Source organism: Prionailurus viverrinus, chromosome B1 (assembly GCF_022837055.1).
Source record: "Prionailurus viverrinus isolate Anna chromosome B1, UM_Priviv_1.0, whole genome shotgun sequence".
Lineage (NCBI taxonomy): Eukaryota > Metazoa > Chordata > Mammalia > Carnivora > Felidae > Prionailurus > Prionailurus viverrinus.
The window spans coordinates 59,316,350-59,331,682 of NC_062564.1; the positions used below are offsets into that span (position 1 = coordinate 59,316,350).

The window sequence follows — 15,333 nt, forward strand, 5'->3', positions numbered from 1 at the left end:
ATCCTCCCAGCCGGCTCGGGTTTGTGCCCCGGGGAGGCGGCGTGATGCCTGGGTGCGGGCAGACCGGGGAGCAAGGCCGGGCTGCTGCTGCTGCGGCGGCGGCGGCAGCGGCCCGAGAATGGGCGGGCGGACAGCTGCCCCGGGACTGTCCCCGCGCTGATCCGACTTGCCCCTCTCGGACCTCGGGGGTAACAGCACTTCGCTCTCACCCTCCCAAGTGTGTCCGGAGGGCCGGGAGAACAGACGCAGAGGAAAAGTGGGATCAGTTCCCGCCAGGGCCGCTCCCGCCCTTTCCGCGGCCCCGGCCCCGGCCCCTCCCGCGCCCCGGCGGGTCCCGCCCCGAGTCGTCCGTCCCGGGCCGCCGGGCACCGCTGGGCAGGAGGAGGACGCGGCCGGTCCCTGCCCCGTGGCGCCTTCCTTCTCCACTCCGTCGCCACTCCCAAAGCTCCCCCCCTCCGGTTGCTTCATCTTCTCGGGCGTGTTTTCCTCAGGGAAAGGCGCGTGCCCCTGCACCACCCCTCTCACTCGCGCTCGGGGACCCCGCTTCCTGGACTCGCGGCCCTCGCAGCGCCCCCTCAGGCCGCCGCCCCCATCGCGCCCCCGGGGGCGGGCGGGGACCGCGCGCAGGTACCTCAGCGCCGGGAGGGAGGCTGCGCCAGCCCCGCGCTTCCCGGAGGTGCCGCGCCCGCTCCGGGGGGAGGCGCTGTGGTGCGGGGCCGCCCCCTCGCGCCCCGGGCGCCCGCTGCGGCTCGGCCTCCTCCTCCTCCTCTTCCTCCGCCCTCCTTGGCTGGGAAAGTGGGAGGCGGCGGCGTGCGTGTGTGTGTGTGTGTGAGTGTGTGTGTGTGTGTGTGCGCGCGCGTGAGGGGGGCGGCAGAGAGGAGTCTCCGGGTGCCGCCGCGGCGTCAGAGACACTGCGCGCGGCGGGCGCGGCGGGGCCGCATCTGCATCGGTCTCCGCCGCCGCTGCGGGGCCGCAAACAAAGAGGAGGAGCCGAGGCGCGAGGTAGGGCGCGGGGCCGCGCGGGGGAGCCGGCGCGGGCAGACGCTCGCGGCCGAGGAGGCGGTGGCCGGGGCGCTGGGCTGTCCGTCTGCCCCTCCGCCCCGGAGCCGGGACGGCGGCGCGGCCTCGCCGCCTTCTCCCGGCAGGAAGCTGCCCGGGCTCGGTGCCGCGGTCTCCCGGGGGGGGCGCAGCCCAGCACTCCCTGCCCTCCCGGAGGCTCGGTCTCTCTGGGGACTCCCGCCTCGTCTGTGCGGCGTCACAGACGTTGCCCGGTGGCACTTTGTGGGGCTGACTTTCGCAACTTAAGGCTTCGAATGTATTTTTAAGTCCTTGAAAACTTCCAGCAGTCGTTCGGGGGGGGGGGGGGGGATTTGTGTGCCCGGCCTGACCCGAAGGGCGGCGGAGAGGAGGCTGCTGAAGGAGATCCCCGTTCCGGCACCCGCCGGGCCGCAGCCCCAGCGCGGGACCCTCCCCTGCCGCGGGTCGGCGACACCTGGCTCCGGGGTGTGTCCGCGGCGAGCGGCCGCCGCGCCTCCCTGCGGGTCGCGGGGTACCTGTGCTCGGCGGCGTGGGAGAGGGGCTCAGGGGCTCCCCGCTCCCCCGACTCCGTCAAGAACATCCACATCTTGTCGCCCTCTTTCTCCCAGGCGCTCCCATTTGCACTTACTTCGGAGGTGGGGGCGGGGGGGGGGAGCGGCGCAGGCACCGCTTTAAATGCTTTTTTTCCCCGAATGGCCCCATTTTCCTATGACGCCCACAGTTTTCAGCCCAGCATTCCATTGTCAGATTCTTTTGGTGATAATTTTGCCAGCTTTTCCTGAATGGGGTTAGGACGGGCTGGCCAGAGACCCGTTCCGGAGTTTGTCCACCGCTGCCCCCGAAGGGTGCTTTTTCTAGTTCAGCTGCTTGCAAGCGAATTGCAAGCGAGTTGTGCCCCTCAGAATTGTCAACCTTCGGCTCATTTTGGTTGGGCAAGATTAAGCAGTTCTATTTTTAAGGCCGACGAAGAAACATATGTATTTAATATTGGGATCATTTACCACAGGCGATCACATGAGGCATGGTTTCTTAAGCACTAAAGTGGCTTCAAGACTGGGAAGTTTGTTGGCTTTAAAGATACTTTCAGGTAGAGGGAACTTTGAGTTGCTTCTGTTCAGCTTCTCGTATGAGTTGAGGACGACTTTACTAAGGCAGCCGGTATCACTTTGAGAGCTGAAGAAGTTACGCTGTTTGTTGCATTTCCTAAATCCCGTTGCATTACAGGAATCCCATAGAGTGCTTGATACAGCCGTTTCTGCCCGGTGAACTCCTAGATATCCTTAGGGATTCGTTTCGAATTGTTTAAAAAGCCCACTTTGTGTTTAACTGTTGACTTTGGAGTTCAGGAACCACATTCCAAAGCAAAGCTGCACTGTTCAGAGGAAGCACGTTTGTGTACTTTTTTGGTTCTCGGGGCTCCGCTGTGAAACGTCTCCCCAAGTAACAATACTAATTTTCCGTCTTCTCTCCTCCCCCTCCCCCGTTACTCCAGAGCGAAGTCTGAAATGGATGTTACATGAATCACTTTCAGGGATGCGCACGACTGTGAACATTTCTGAAGCCTTTTCTCAGTAGACGAGATAAAGATGGATGAATCTGCCTTGTTGGATCTTCTGGAGTGTCCTGTGTGTCTAGAGCGGCTTGATGCTTCCGCAAAGGTCTTGCCTTGCCAGCACACGTTTTGCAAACGATGTTTGCTGGGGATTGTAGGTTCCCGAAATGAACTCAGATGTCCAGAGTGCAGGACTCTTGTTGGCTCGGGTGTTGAGGAGCTTCCAAGTAACATCCTGCTGGTCAGACTTCTGGATGGCATCAAGCAGAGGCCTTGGAAACCTGGCCCTGGTGGGGGCAGTGGGACCAACTGCACAAATGCATTAAGGGCTCAGAGCAGCACGGTGGCTAATTGTAGCTCAAAAGATTTGCAGAGCTCCCAGGGCGGACAGCAGCCACGGGTGCAAGCCTGGAGCCCCCCGGTGAGGGTGAGTAGCCTGCAGAAGCAGTTTGGGTGAATCAAGGTGGTGACAGCTACATTTTCTTTCTTTATGCTTCAGCTTGAGATTTGCTTAAATCAGTTCACTGCTAAGGAAGCCACACTTACTTGGAACAGATAGGAAATTGTGCCTCGGGATTTTTTTTTTCCTTTTGGAATGAGAATGGATACAGATAACAAATTTTTGTTTTTTAAATTCTCTCCAGATAGCCGCTATTACCTTTTAAGATAAATTTTGGGAAACACGTAGCAATTATTCACTGAAACCTAAAACAAAGCAGTTTTTTGGTGCTCACGTTAAAATGGAAATTTGGTATGATTTTTCCTTTTTCATGGAGTTGGGGAAACCATAATCATGTATGGATGTATACATATATGATATATGTTGTAAATATGTGTGTGGGTGGATCATAATAGGAAATTAAACCTTAATTTGTATGTTGCATTGGGCCATTCGAGCCATTCTTTTGGTTTTATGAATGCACAGCACAGAATTTACTGGTTGGAGGAATTCTTAACAAATCATGGCCACAGGTAGCAGAGTTTCGTTGCTGTAGCAACGAAATGTCATTTAGGACTACAGTGTAACAGAGAATCTAGCTTTATGTTGGGTTTCATAGGGAGTGAAAAGAAATGTTTCCATCAGAATGATTTTTCTTGGGGTTTTGGGTTTGGGCTGAAATAATTTTAAATGAAGGTAAATATTTGGACAGTTACCACATTTTAAATTCCTAGAACGTAAGGTATTCTGAATAAATCTATATTATGTTATGGGTAATGGCATTCCAAGTAAGACATGTTTTTCTCATTTTTGTAAAAATAAAAAGTCGTTACGGGCATCAGATAATTAAAACAATTTCATTTTTGTCGGAAGAAACAATTCTAATGATTGGCCAAACTGATAAAATGTATTTTTAAAGAATAGTTAATTTGGATGAGAATATATATTTCTTTCTCAAATATTCTTGGTAAACACTCAAAACTGACTTATTTAGTGTTGGAACAGCCTATTGGGATGGCGTTAGACGGTATTAATTCACAGATGTGAGTGTCAGACAGCTATAACCATTCCCTCACTTTCTTCTCAGGCTCATCTTTTAAAATGATACAACATGTTTCTATCACTAGATGTAAAATAGGAAAGTGTCTTAATTACTAGGAAACAGTTTCATTACTAGGCTATCCAGCTTCTTTTGATTTATATTTAATTTTTTTTTTTTTTGAAGATAGAACTTTGGGTTAGAAGACTGTGTGTTGTGAACTTGGTCTGCTTATAGTACTTTTCTTAGATTTCCTTTATTTTATGGAGTTTCCTGGTGCATTGGTTAATGTATATGGTCATTAATATTTTAGCCTCAGAACCAGTGATCAAGTTGATTATTTCTGAGACACCTGACCCAGGTCTGCTCAGCTTGATGAGAGAGTGGATTTGCTTCTTTTGGAGAGATTTTGTTTCCTTCTTAATTGGACTGGAGAGATTGTAGCTTCTGGCTATGGGTGGAAGCATCTTAGTTGTTGACACATTGCCTTACCTGTTGTGAGGAATGCACTGAATGTTTGATTACTGATAAAAAGGAATTTAAGAAAAGGGCTCAAGCATTTAACTTAACATGCTTTGCATTTTAAGTTTTCTTTCTAATAATGGAGATTGACTATGTAATGCCGTAATGTTCATTTAGTTCAACTGCTAAACTTCCCATATTGAGCTTCACTTTTCTTGGGTAAACTTTTTTTTCAGATTTTGATGATGTTGCTGTTATTTTTCTGGCTTCTATGATTTCCTGATTTGCTTCATGTTTATTCTTTAGCATGAGAAAAATTATTCACCAAGAAGCCCTGCTCAACTTGAGCCTTGCACCTTGGATAAAATAGTTGAAGTCCATAAAACAGAAGATGATGTCTGTTAGTTGTGGGGTGGGGAGGCATAGAAAGTAGAGGACAAAACAAGAAACAAAATTATTCAGTAACCTGGGTTCATGCAACTGTTGCAATTCTTATAAAAAGAACAGTTTTATTTTTCTAGTCTAAATTAATTTCTCATTAGCAGTTACTGGTAGCTTTTGCTTTCGAGTATTCAAAAGAATCAGGGCTACATAAATAGTCCAAATACCTGACAGATAAATACATCTCAGAAAACACTCCTTTTAAAAAAAGAAATCAGTAAGGTACAGACATGTGGAGGTTGTAATGCACTCTTTTGGACACTTTCCTGAGGTGAGTGACCATAATAAATCCCAAGCAAGCATTCTACTCTCTTAGATGTTCTGACACAACCGAGTGGTGCATGAGCCTGTTTCCACATGTTGCGCAAAGCTGAAAGTGATAACATGTGGAATGTTGCTTCAGTTTATTAGTTATGTTCTATGTTCCATTAGATTGTGACCATGTGGCTTCCTCATGCGCTTAGCCGAGGTAGATGGAGTGTTATCAGCAGATACGAACATTTCCAATGTGTGACACAAATCTTGTTCCCAGAATTTTAGTGTTTCCTGCCTAATATGAAGGAGAAAATGAAAAAGTGTTGGATTGGAGTCACCATGGGAATCTGTCAGTTCTTTAGCACAAGTAAAGAATTCTTCTTGGTTTTAGGCCAAAGTCAAGCAGTGGAATGAGCCATAGGGAGAGGGTGACTGCAGATATCTGTTCAAATGGACTAAAAAATACCTGCAGAAGAGAAATAATATATAAATGTCTATGGAAAATTACATATGGAAAACATGTTTAAGTAATTTCTGCAGAATTATCACATAATGGAACAGGTAGATTTCTACTTTCTATGTGTGGTTCCATTCATTCAAGATCTATTAATATCTGTGCACCTTTCTATCTGTCTAGGAATTACTACTTAATGATTTCACACTGCCTCTATTTCAAAGTGAATTTATTTAGTAAAAATAGAGCACATAACCAGTGATTTACACTAATTTACACTTCACTTACTCTTTACTTTAGCGAACAAATATTTATTGAGCACTTACTGTGTGCCAGGCACTGGTCTAGCTGCTCAGTAGAAAATGATGGATAAACCAGATAGAGTCCTGCTTGCGAATTTATGAGTATGTATCAATCTGAACGACACACATTAATGACATAATAACAATGCAAGTATGGAATTAAACTTGGTGAGTGTTATGACAAAGTGAGGGGAGAGGGTAGGAGAAGGATCTGTATTTAGTGTCAGGATAAATATTGTGTGTGTGTGTGTGTGTGTGTGTGTGTGTGTGTGTGTGGTCTTCAAAAGCTTCCTTGAGGAAGAGGCATTTGAGCTGAGATCTTAAGGATAAAATGATATTAATTAGTTGAGAGAGGGCTGGGCAGGTGAAGAGGGGTTGGGAGGAGTTATTCCAGTGTCCTTGATCTACAGCCCACTATATGGCTCCTGGGAGGAACCGATATAAGCTGAGTGTGAACTAAGCAAGGGACAGAGACAGTGAGTGAGATGAGGCCTCAAGTATAGTAATGTACAAGGCATCAAGAGGCACCACAGGCCATCTGGGGTCAAGGGCCAGATGAGTGGTATAGCTAGTAAGTGCTCTGCATGTGAGATTAGGAAAATGAATCATTAGGACTGAGATGATCATCAGGGCTGAGAACAGAAATAGGAGCTTAGTGTCAAAGGACTGAGAGAGAAGAAAGGGAATTCTAGATTTGGGGGAAACAGGTGAAATTTCTTCTGCAAGTGTGTAGAGTATGCTTTCATTTCTCCATAGCTATACTCACAACTCCTTTCTCTCCCTTATTGTTGACTATTATGGGCTGAATTGTGTCCCCTCCAAATTCATAAGATGAAGTCCTATCCCCTAATATCTCAGAATCTGACTGTGTTTGGGAAATAGCAACTTTAAGGAGGTAATTAAGGTCAAATGAGTGGGCCCTAATAAAGTAAAATATGGGTGGGCCCTAATCCACAATATGATTCTTCTTTTTTTTTTTTAATGTTTATTTATTTTTGAGAGAGAGAGAGAGAGAGAGGGAGAGAGAGACAGAGCTCAAGAGGGGGAGGGACAGAGAGAGAGACGGAGACACAGAATCCAAAGCAGGCTTCAGGCTCCGAGCTGTCAACACAGAGCCTGATGTGGGGCTCAAACTCACAGACTGTGAGATCATGACCTGAGCTGAAGTTGGTCGCTTAACTGAGCCACCCAGGTAATCCCTTTTTCAAAAAAAAAATTTTTTTTTTAATATTTACTGGTATTCTTATAAGAAGAGGGGATTAGGACCCAGAGTGAGACAGAGGGAAGACATGTGAAAACACAGAAAATGGGTATCTGCAAACTAAGGAGAGAGGCTTCCAGAAGAATCCAGCCTTGCTGACACCTGGATCTTAGTCTTTTAGCCTCCAGAACTGAGGGAATAAGTGTCTGTTACAGCCAGCCAATCTGTATTACTTTGTTATGGCGGCCCTAGCAAAAACTAATATACCAACTGTGGATGTACTCGTAAAGGTCAGCACCTTGAGTGGCCTCAGTCCACTGCCCTTCAGTCCTGGCTTCCCCAAAGATCTGCAGTGGTCTAATCCTTCTGTGCTCTTTACTCCAAGGTGCAAGAAGTTTGAGAGGTTGTTTAGTACCTACTGCCCTCCTCAGCTGCACAAGTGGCCCGGCATAGTTTTACAAAATAGACAGGTTTATGTGACAATAAACCAGATACACAGAAAGTTTGAGTTGAGAGAAGGAAGTGTCAGGAGGAGAGAACTATTACTACTTGCTTATCTACAGGTTCTTCTGGAAGTGGAGTCTGGAGAGGGTGCATGTTACTGCATGTTGAGGCATGACCCAAAGGCCAGAAAGGGAATTGAAGGAAGGGTAGGGGAGAAAGACAGGAAGGACTACAGTGTGGCTCCAGCTAGGGTTTGGGAAGCTAGTGCTATGAATTGCCTCATTGGCCATCTCTGACCTGCAGTCAGTGAACAGGTACCTGTGGAGAGTTTTTTTCAGCTCCATTCTAGGCTATGATCTGTCCTAGGACAGAGGTGGCATTAATGCATGTTCCTCTTGGAAAAGAGTTTACATTATGGGGAGTAAAACACAAGAAACAGCCAACAAGGCAGCATATTGTAAAGCATCAAACCTTGGGATAAGAAATAGAGTAAGTCTCTATAGTAAAGTTCCTGTTTCATGGCCCCTGGATTAACTGTCTGATCAAAGAGCAGAGTGAGTGTGGATTAGAGTAGGCAGCCTACCAGTGACACAAGAATTGATGCCTTCATGCAGTGGATTGGATGAGGGAGACGTTAGGATATTTCTGAATGGCTGAGTTAAAATAGAAAATGTGTTTGTTTTTGCCAAACAATGTGTATTCCAGATGTTTTTGGCTTATTTTATTTATCATTTCATTCTTGACCCCTGCTTCAGTTCTCATTTTCATCCTGTTCCTGACTTGACTTTATTCCCAAGTTAGGCTCAATGGCTGGGGCTCAAGGCTCAGATTTAGGACAGAGATAGAAGGCAGGGATGGAGAAGGAGTCTGCGGTGCATACTGATTGATAATTAAAAAAAGAAATGCTTAGTGACTTTTTTTTTTTATATCACACAAAGTATCATGTGACCATTATCATGTAAATCTCACAACAACCCTCTGAGGTTAAGTACTATTCTGATTTAAAAAGTCTCTGGGGCCTCTGGGTGGCTCAGTTGGTTAAGATTCAGGTCTTGATCTGATGGTTCATGAGTTCGAGCCCCGCATGGGTCTCTCTGCTGAGAGCTCAGAGTCCCGAGCCTGCTTCAGCTTCTGTGTTGCCCACTATCTGCCCCTCTCCCACTCGTGTTCTGTCGCTCACACGTGCTCTCTCTCTGTCTCTCAAAAATAAATAAAACATTATTAAAAATAAAGAAAGGGACACTTGGGTGGCTCAGTCAGTTGAGCGTCCAACTTCGGCTCAGGTCATGATCTCACGGTTCCTGGGTTTGAGCCCCACGTCAGGTCTGTGTTGACAGCTCGGAGCCTGGAGCCTGCTTCAGATTCTGTGTCTCCCTTTCTCTCTGCCCTTCCCTGCTCATGCACTGTCTCTCTCTGTCTCAAAAATAAATAAAACATTAAAAAAATTAAAAATAAAAATAGAAAAAAATAAAAAGTCTTTAAAAAGAATGTGAATTAAAATTTTTTTTAATGTTTATTTTTTGAGAGAGAGGGAGAGAGGCAGACTGCAAGTGGGGGAGGGGCAGAGGGAGAGAGAGAGAGAGAGAGAGAGAGAGAGAGAGAGAGAGACAGAGGCAGAATCGGAAGCAGGCTCCAGGCTCTGAGCTGTCAGCAGAGAGCCCCATGTGGGGCTTGAACTCATGAACGGTGAGATCAAGACCTGAGCTGAAGTTGGATGCTCAACCCACCAAGCCACCCAGGCGCCCCAAAAAGAATGTGAATTTTAAAGGGAGTTCTGGTGGTAAAACAACTCAACAATGTACATGTATAACGTTATGAAATGTGTATATTATTCCACCTCTTCACATGCAATTGTATGTGTATGCATATAGTTTTTTTTTTTTTTTTTGCTTTTTTACATAAATGGAATTTCATGTTTTGTGTATATGATGACTTGATAGTTCATTATTTTGTCTGGGAAACCTCTTCATATCTGAGCACATCTGTCTGCCTCATTAAAAACATCACACCTCTTTATTGAGGTTTAATATGTACACAGAGAAGTGCACCTATCTTAAGTGAGCAACTCATTGAAATACCATGCTTCGTTCTTTGTAAATGACTAGTATTTTTCTCCCTGTTTTAAAAATTAAGGTCATACATGTTCATAGTAAAAAAACTTAATGGTAGAAAAGGATGTAACGGAGACAAAGTTTCTAATCTCTCTATTCTTAATCTCCAAGAGTGACGACTGAGAAGAGGTTTGTGTGTGTGTGTGTGTGTGTGTGTGTGTGTGTGTTTTCCCAGAAAAAAAATTAATAGAAATAGGATCATATTATATGTGCTGTTCTGCAATTTGAGGTTTTCTGTTTGATGATGTATCTTTCATAGCTTTCCATATCTACTCTCACTGATGTATAAGAAGGCATTATGTACTATCATTCTCATTTTATGGATGTGGAAAGGATGGCTGACAGAGGCTGAATAACTTGTTCTGGATCTCCTAGCTTGAAAATGATAGAGACAAGATTCTACCTTAGGCCTGTCGGGTCCCAAGAGCTTCCTTCCACACTCTACTTAAGTGACAGACATTCTTCCTGGGTCCTGGTTTGTGGCTTATGACAGGGAAAGCTTTGAAGTGGGGGTTCTTGTCTCCTCACTGTCCTTGCTGTGTCCATTGTGGTTGTTGCTCTGAAGGGACAGATGAAGCTCCTTTACAGTGACAGTGGGCCAGGAAACCAGAACGTTAGCTTGGTGCATGGGAGGAGTGTGGTTTGGAGGTCAGAGGTTGTAGTCTCTACTTCCAACACTGCCATCAACCAGCTGCTTGGCTTCTCTGGGCTTTATTGTTTCAGCACAGGACCGCGCAACCTTAGGTCCCTAAGCTCCATGCAGGGAGTGGGGGGACAAGGATTGCCGAGTTTGGTTCATCTTACGCTTTTCAGAATGCTTTGTAGTGTCTGGCACATAGTATGCACTCAAAACGAGGTTTGTTGAGTGAATGTTTTTAGTTTTCTAGGGCTGCGATAGCAAATCACCCCAAACTGGGTGGCTTAGAACAACAGAAGTTTATTTTCTCACAGTTCTGGAGGCCAGAGTCTGAAATCAGGATATTGGCAGAGTCATGCTCTTTCTGAAACTTTCAGGGGAGAATCCTTCCTTGCCTCTTCCCAGCTTCCGGTGGTTCTGGCAGCCCTGGGTGTTTCTTGGCTTGTAGATGTATCACTCCAGTCTCTGCCTACATCTTCACATTTCTTCCCTGTGTGTCTGTGTCCAAATTTCCCTCTTTTTACGAAGACACCAGTCTTTGGATTAGGATTTGCCCTAAACTAGCATGACCTCATTTTAACTTGATTATATCGGCTAGACTCTAGTTCCAAGTAAGGTCACATTCACAGGTACTGGGGGTTAAAACTTAAACATACCTTTTTAGGGGATGCAATTCAACCCATAACTGAATGGATGCATGAATGAATGGTTGAGTGATGTGCATTCAAGTCACCTTCTAAGAATTCTTGGCTGTCCATTCTCTCAACAGTTTATTTATACTTAACCCCTTTCTTCGTGCTGTCTCCTCACCATCTGTAAAAACGGGTTAACACTTTCTCTACCTATAAATAGGTTGCCTTGTGGATAAATGCAAGAATTGATGTGCAAACATTTTGAAAATTATAGCATCTGCTGGTATGGAACTTCTGTGGTTCACTCTTCTGCCTTCTAGCCACCTTGCATTGTCCTTTCATACAACCATGGTCTGCATTTTCCAAGTGGCTAGGAAGGGGGAAATGGAAGAAATAGTGGAAGGTTAAACATAGGTCCAAAAAAGGTGGGGACAGTCTGTCATTTCTGACCTTGACTTCATCATTCCAAGAGTCCCTGGCTCTGCTTTGCATGCCTCCATTCCTTAACTCTCCTCCTCTGCCCCTGAGAATGCCTGCTTTTCCCCACCACAGTCAGACACTCACTGTTTATTAATCCATACTCTCTCCAGTCCATTGTATTAATATATTAAAAAAATTTTTTTAACGTTTATTTATTTTTGAGAGAGAGATAGAATGCTTAGTGGGGGGGCAGCAGAGAGAGAGGGAGACACAGAATCCGAAGCAGGCTCCAGACTCCAAGCTGTCAGCACAGAGCGCCATGCAGGCCTTGAACTCATGAATTGCAAGATCATGACCTTAGCTGAAAGCTGATGACCTGAGTCAGAGGCTTAACTGACTGAGCCATTGAAGCAAGCACCCCTCCATTGCATTAATATGACTTAAGTAACCCTGAGACAAAAAATGAAAAAGCATGTTTTATTTTAAGGTCAAGAGGCAAATGACTTTGTAATTCACTTTCTAGCAGGATTCTTTATGAGGGTCCACCCTAGCAGAGTGACGTAGTATGCATAGTACAGTATAGTGAGCATACTTGTGATAGAAATATTATGTATAGCAACATAGTATAGTGAGGAACTCAGATGTCAAATCAGATACCATGTCAGGCAAGCCTCTTTTACACAGCAACCTAGCGTAGTGAGGTGTACTTGTGATAGAAATAGTACCCTTGGCAACACCTTTGCTACTAAGGCCCTCTCACTGTGGAACCTTAGACCCCTCAGCCTCCCAAAGCTTTTATCACAAAGAGTGTGTACATCTCTCCACTTTTTTTTTTTAAATCTCAGAGTCTTTTGAAAGTAGTAACCTTAAAAAGAAAAATTCTGAGCCTCAGTCACCCTTCCTGTGGTCCTGCAGTCCTCTGCAGCGTATGTGCCTGCCAATGCTTAGTCAAGAGGATGGCAGCAATTGCTTCATGAATGGTGACATATGGGTAGCTGTAAACACAGCCATCTTAAAGATAAATGTGTGAGTGGGCTCTTCCGGGGTAACAGGGAAGGGAATGGAGGTGCCATTTCAAATGGTTGACAGTAGGCAGTTAAGTAGTACACTCCCTGAGCTGTGAAACATGGATAAAAGGGAGCAGAAGACTGTGCAAATGAATTTTCAAGTTACATTGAAAATAGTGCAGAAAGGCAAGGACTGTCACGTTTGAACATTTTTCTGTTAGCCGGAGGAAATAAAGAAGTCCTTATTTTTTGCAAGGAAAAAATCCTTTTGAAACAATGTATGTTTATTGTTTATAATGTTGGAATGAATGAACGGGAGTGGGTTTTCATTATTTTAAGATGTAGTGAGTGTTCCTAAACAATGAAAAATATTTATACAGAAGTAAAATTAAAGTTTACTGTGTGTTCCAGATCTAATTTTAATTTATGTGAGGGATGCCCCCCCACCCCCAAAATAGAGTAAGATTATCAGTGTGGGGTACCAGTACCCCTGGCATCTGTCTAAAATTTTTAGAAGTATTTGAAGACTAATATTTAAAAGTTGAACATTTGATTTGTTAAAAAGAGATACAATTCCTGTAGAGCTAAAAACATATGTACACTCCTAATTACATAACAGCTTACCATTTAAAGAATTTTAAAAGTTCTTTAATGGATAGATTAAGTATTATATGTAGTGAAATTATATTTCAAACACATTTTTATCTGCTCAGCTTATTCAAAGTGACATTTAGTTAGCAAATCTCTTAGTTTTTCTGTTGTTAAACTCATGTTTTAAGCACACTTTTGATTATTTCTAGTATTTCATATGGTTTTACTTTTTTCCTCCACAGTTGAACACAGCTAAAGAGCTTAAGTCTACAGGCTAGATATTTTTGCTGATTTTTGCCTAATTATTTTCATTCTGTATTTCATTGTAGATGATGCTATGTGCTGGTATTACTACTTTCATTTTTTCTCTCTTCATTTTTATAAACAAGTATAGAATATTAGATGATATTAACAACCTTAGGTCTATAAAGAGCCTAGGTCTTTATATAGGTCTGTAAAGGTCACTTGTATAACCTTAGGTCTATAAAGGTCACCTGTATAAAGACAGTGATGTTGCTGAAACTCAAGTGTTGATTGAAAGACATCATCATGTGACAGCTTGAAATGTTTACATATTCCAAGAAAGTCCAACTCTGATATCAGAAAGTATTGGGTCTCAGTATGTGAGCATGAATACGTATGCTGTGTAGAAGTTGGGGATCACTTACATGGTGGCAAGAATGATGGAGACCTGGTTTCTAGTCCTGGTTGTATGACTGACTTTATACACTGGTGATTTCTCTTCTATAGGCTATAGTTTCCTTTTGTAAAATGAGGGCTTGACTGCTTGAGTTCCTTTGCTTCCCTGACATTTTTTGAAATAATTACGCTAGCAAAGGCCACTTTGACATTGAACATGCAGAGCAAACTGAGGTTGGTGTCTGCATATCACCTTGGTGCAATGAGGTGAAATGTGCCTCTTACAGTCACCCATGGACACCAGACCCTAATATCCCTGAGGAGCCCACACTATTTCTGCCACAGGAGCCTTCAGAGGAACTGTTGGATAATCTGGCAGTTTAGATGTGAGGCAGAGAAGAAAAGCAAGGACAGTTTAGTGAGTGTGACTTGGCATCAAGCTCCAAGGAGGGCAGTATGCTTGATGGGCCTCTTCTCCCTGGACTGATCTACCTGTATTCTGCCTGAATATTATCTTCATGTAGTTGTTACACTGCCTAAAATCCTGACAGAGATGGTCGATGTTTTAAAATGTTCTCTGCTCTCTGGAAGGGTATGGAATCATCTAAACATGTTGCTTTTCCCATTCTTACTGACTTGGAGAACACCTGTTCTGATGGACAGTATTCTTCATGCTAAAAGGGAAAGATGGTGGTAAGTGAGCTTCTTTGGGGTCAGACAAGCCTGGGTAAAGAGTGCAGTAAGGGGCTTAAGTGGGGGGACCATGTAACTTATTGTCTACACTTTTGAGCTTGAAGGGATGCTTTTGATAATTTTGCAGAGTCAACAGGGGTAAACTGGGTCTGTCTGGGGCAAACAAGGCCATATGGTCACCCTAGCTGAGGGCAGTGTGAGTGAGCCCAGGAAATAGAAGAAAGTTTCATCCAGTATGGGGAAGATGCCAATGAACACAGAAGCTCTTTCAAACATTTTCAGGGGAAATGCAAGGGAATTGATTTCTTCCTCTGAATGCTTCTTTCTGTGGGCTCTGTGGTTTTTGCTGGAGAGAAAATGTGATGTAGTAGGAAAGGCAGGGGATTTAGCAATAGGCAGACCTTCCTCTATTCTTTGTTATCTGTGTGGCTCCTGGGCATGTAGTTCATTAGCCTAATTTCTTCATTTGTAAAATGGTGAGGATCTGCTTTCCCGGGTTGTGAGGATTGTATGAGATAAAGAATGTTAAATGCCTAGGACCTAGTTAGATATTCAATACATGTTAGTACTTCTGTTTTTCTCTCTTCCCAGAAATTAGAACTTTTAGTACCTTGTATCTGTTATATTGTAAAATAAACTGTGTGTGTTTGTGCACGTGCATGCGGGCGTGTGTAGTCTGGTAATTTAATCAGTCAAGTTTACGAGGTTAATGCCACAGGAGATTTTGTTCTCTTTTAAACAGACAGACTTTAGGCAGACAAGCTGATCGTCACTTAGTGACTGCACATGATGCTAACTATTCAGTTTAAGTCCTGGTTCTGTCACTAACTGTGGTGTGATGTGCTTCTCTGGGCCTCATCTGTGAGAGGAGACGGTGAGCAACATGATCTCTCATACCTCTCTCTGTTCTCTCATCCTATAAGAGACCCAGCCAGCGGGGTTCATTATATATTAGACCATCTGTGACTGTTTTCAT

General features: G+C 44.5%; 1 protein-coding gene across 6 annotated transcripts in view; it reads left to right on the forward strand.

Annotated features, from left to right (window-relative positions):
* Positions 1-737: 737 nt before the first annotated feature.
* SH3RF1 (SH3 domain containing ring finger 1) overlaps positions 738-15,333 on the forward strand; it is a 187,557-nt gene continuing 172,961 nt past the window's right edge. For 4 of the 6 annotated variants that reach the window (XR_007151604.1, XM_047856355.1, XM_047856358.1 and 1 more), the window contains exons 1-2: positions 738-1,002; positions 2,531-3,017. Coding sequence is in view for 5 of the 6 variants with exons in the window: in XM_047856355.1 (XP_047712311.1) it covers positions 2,625-3,017 (393 nt within the window). In the remaining variant the exon portion in view is untranslated. Of the gene's footprint in view, positions 1,003-1,296; positions 1,316-1,349; positions 1,504-2,530; positions 3,018-15,333 lie in introns of those variants that run through there. The other 2 variants (XM_047856357.1, XM_047856356.1) reach the window with 2 other exon arrangements.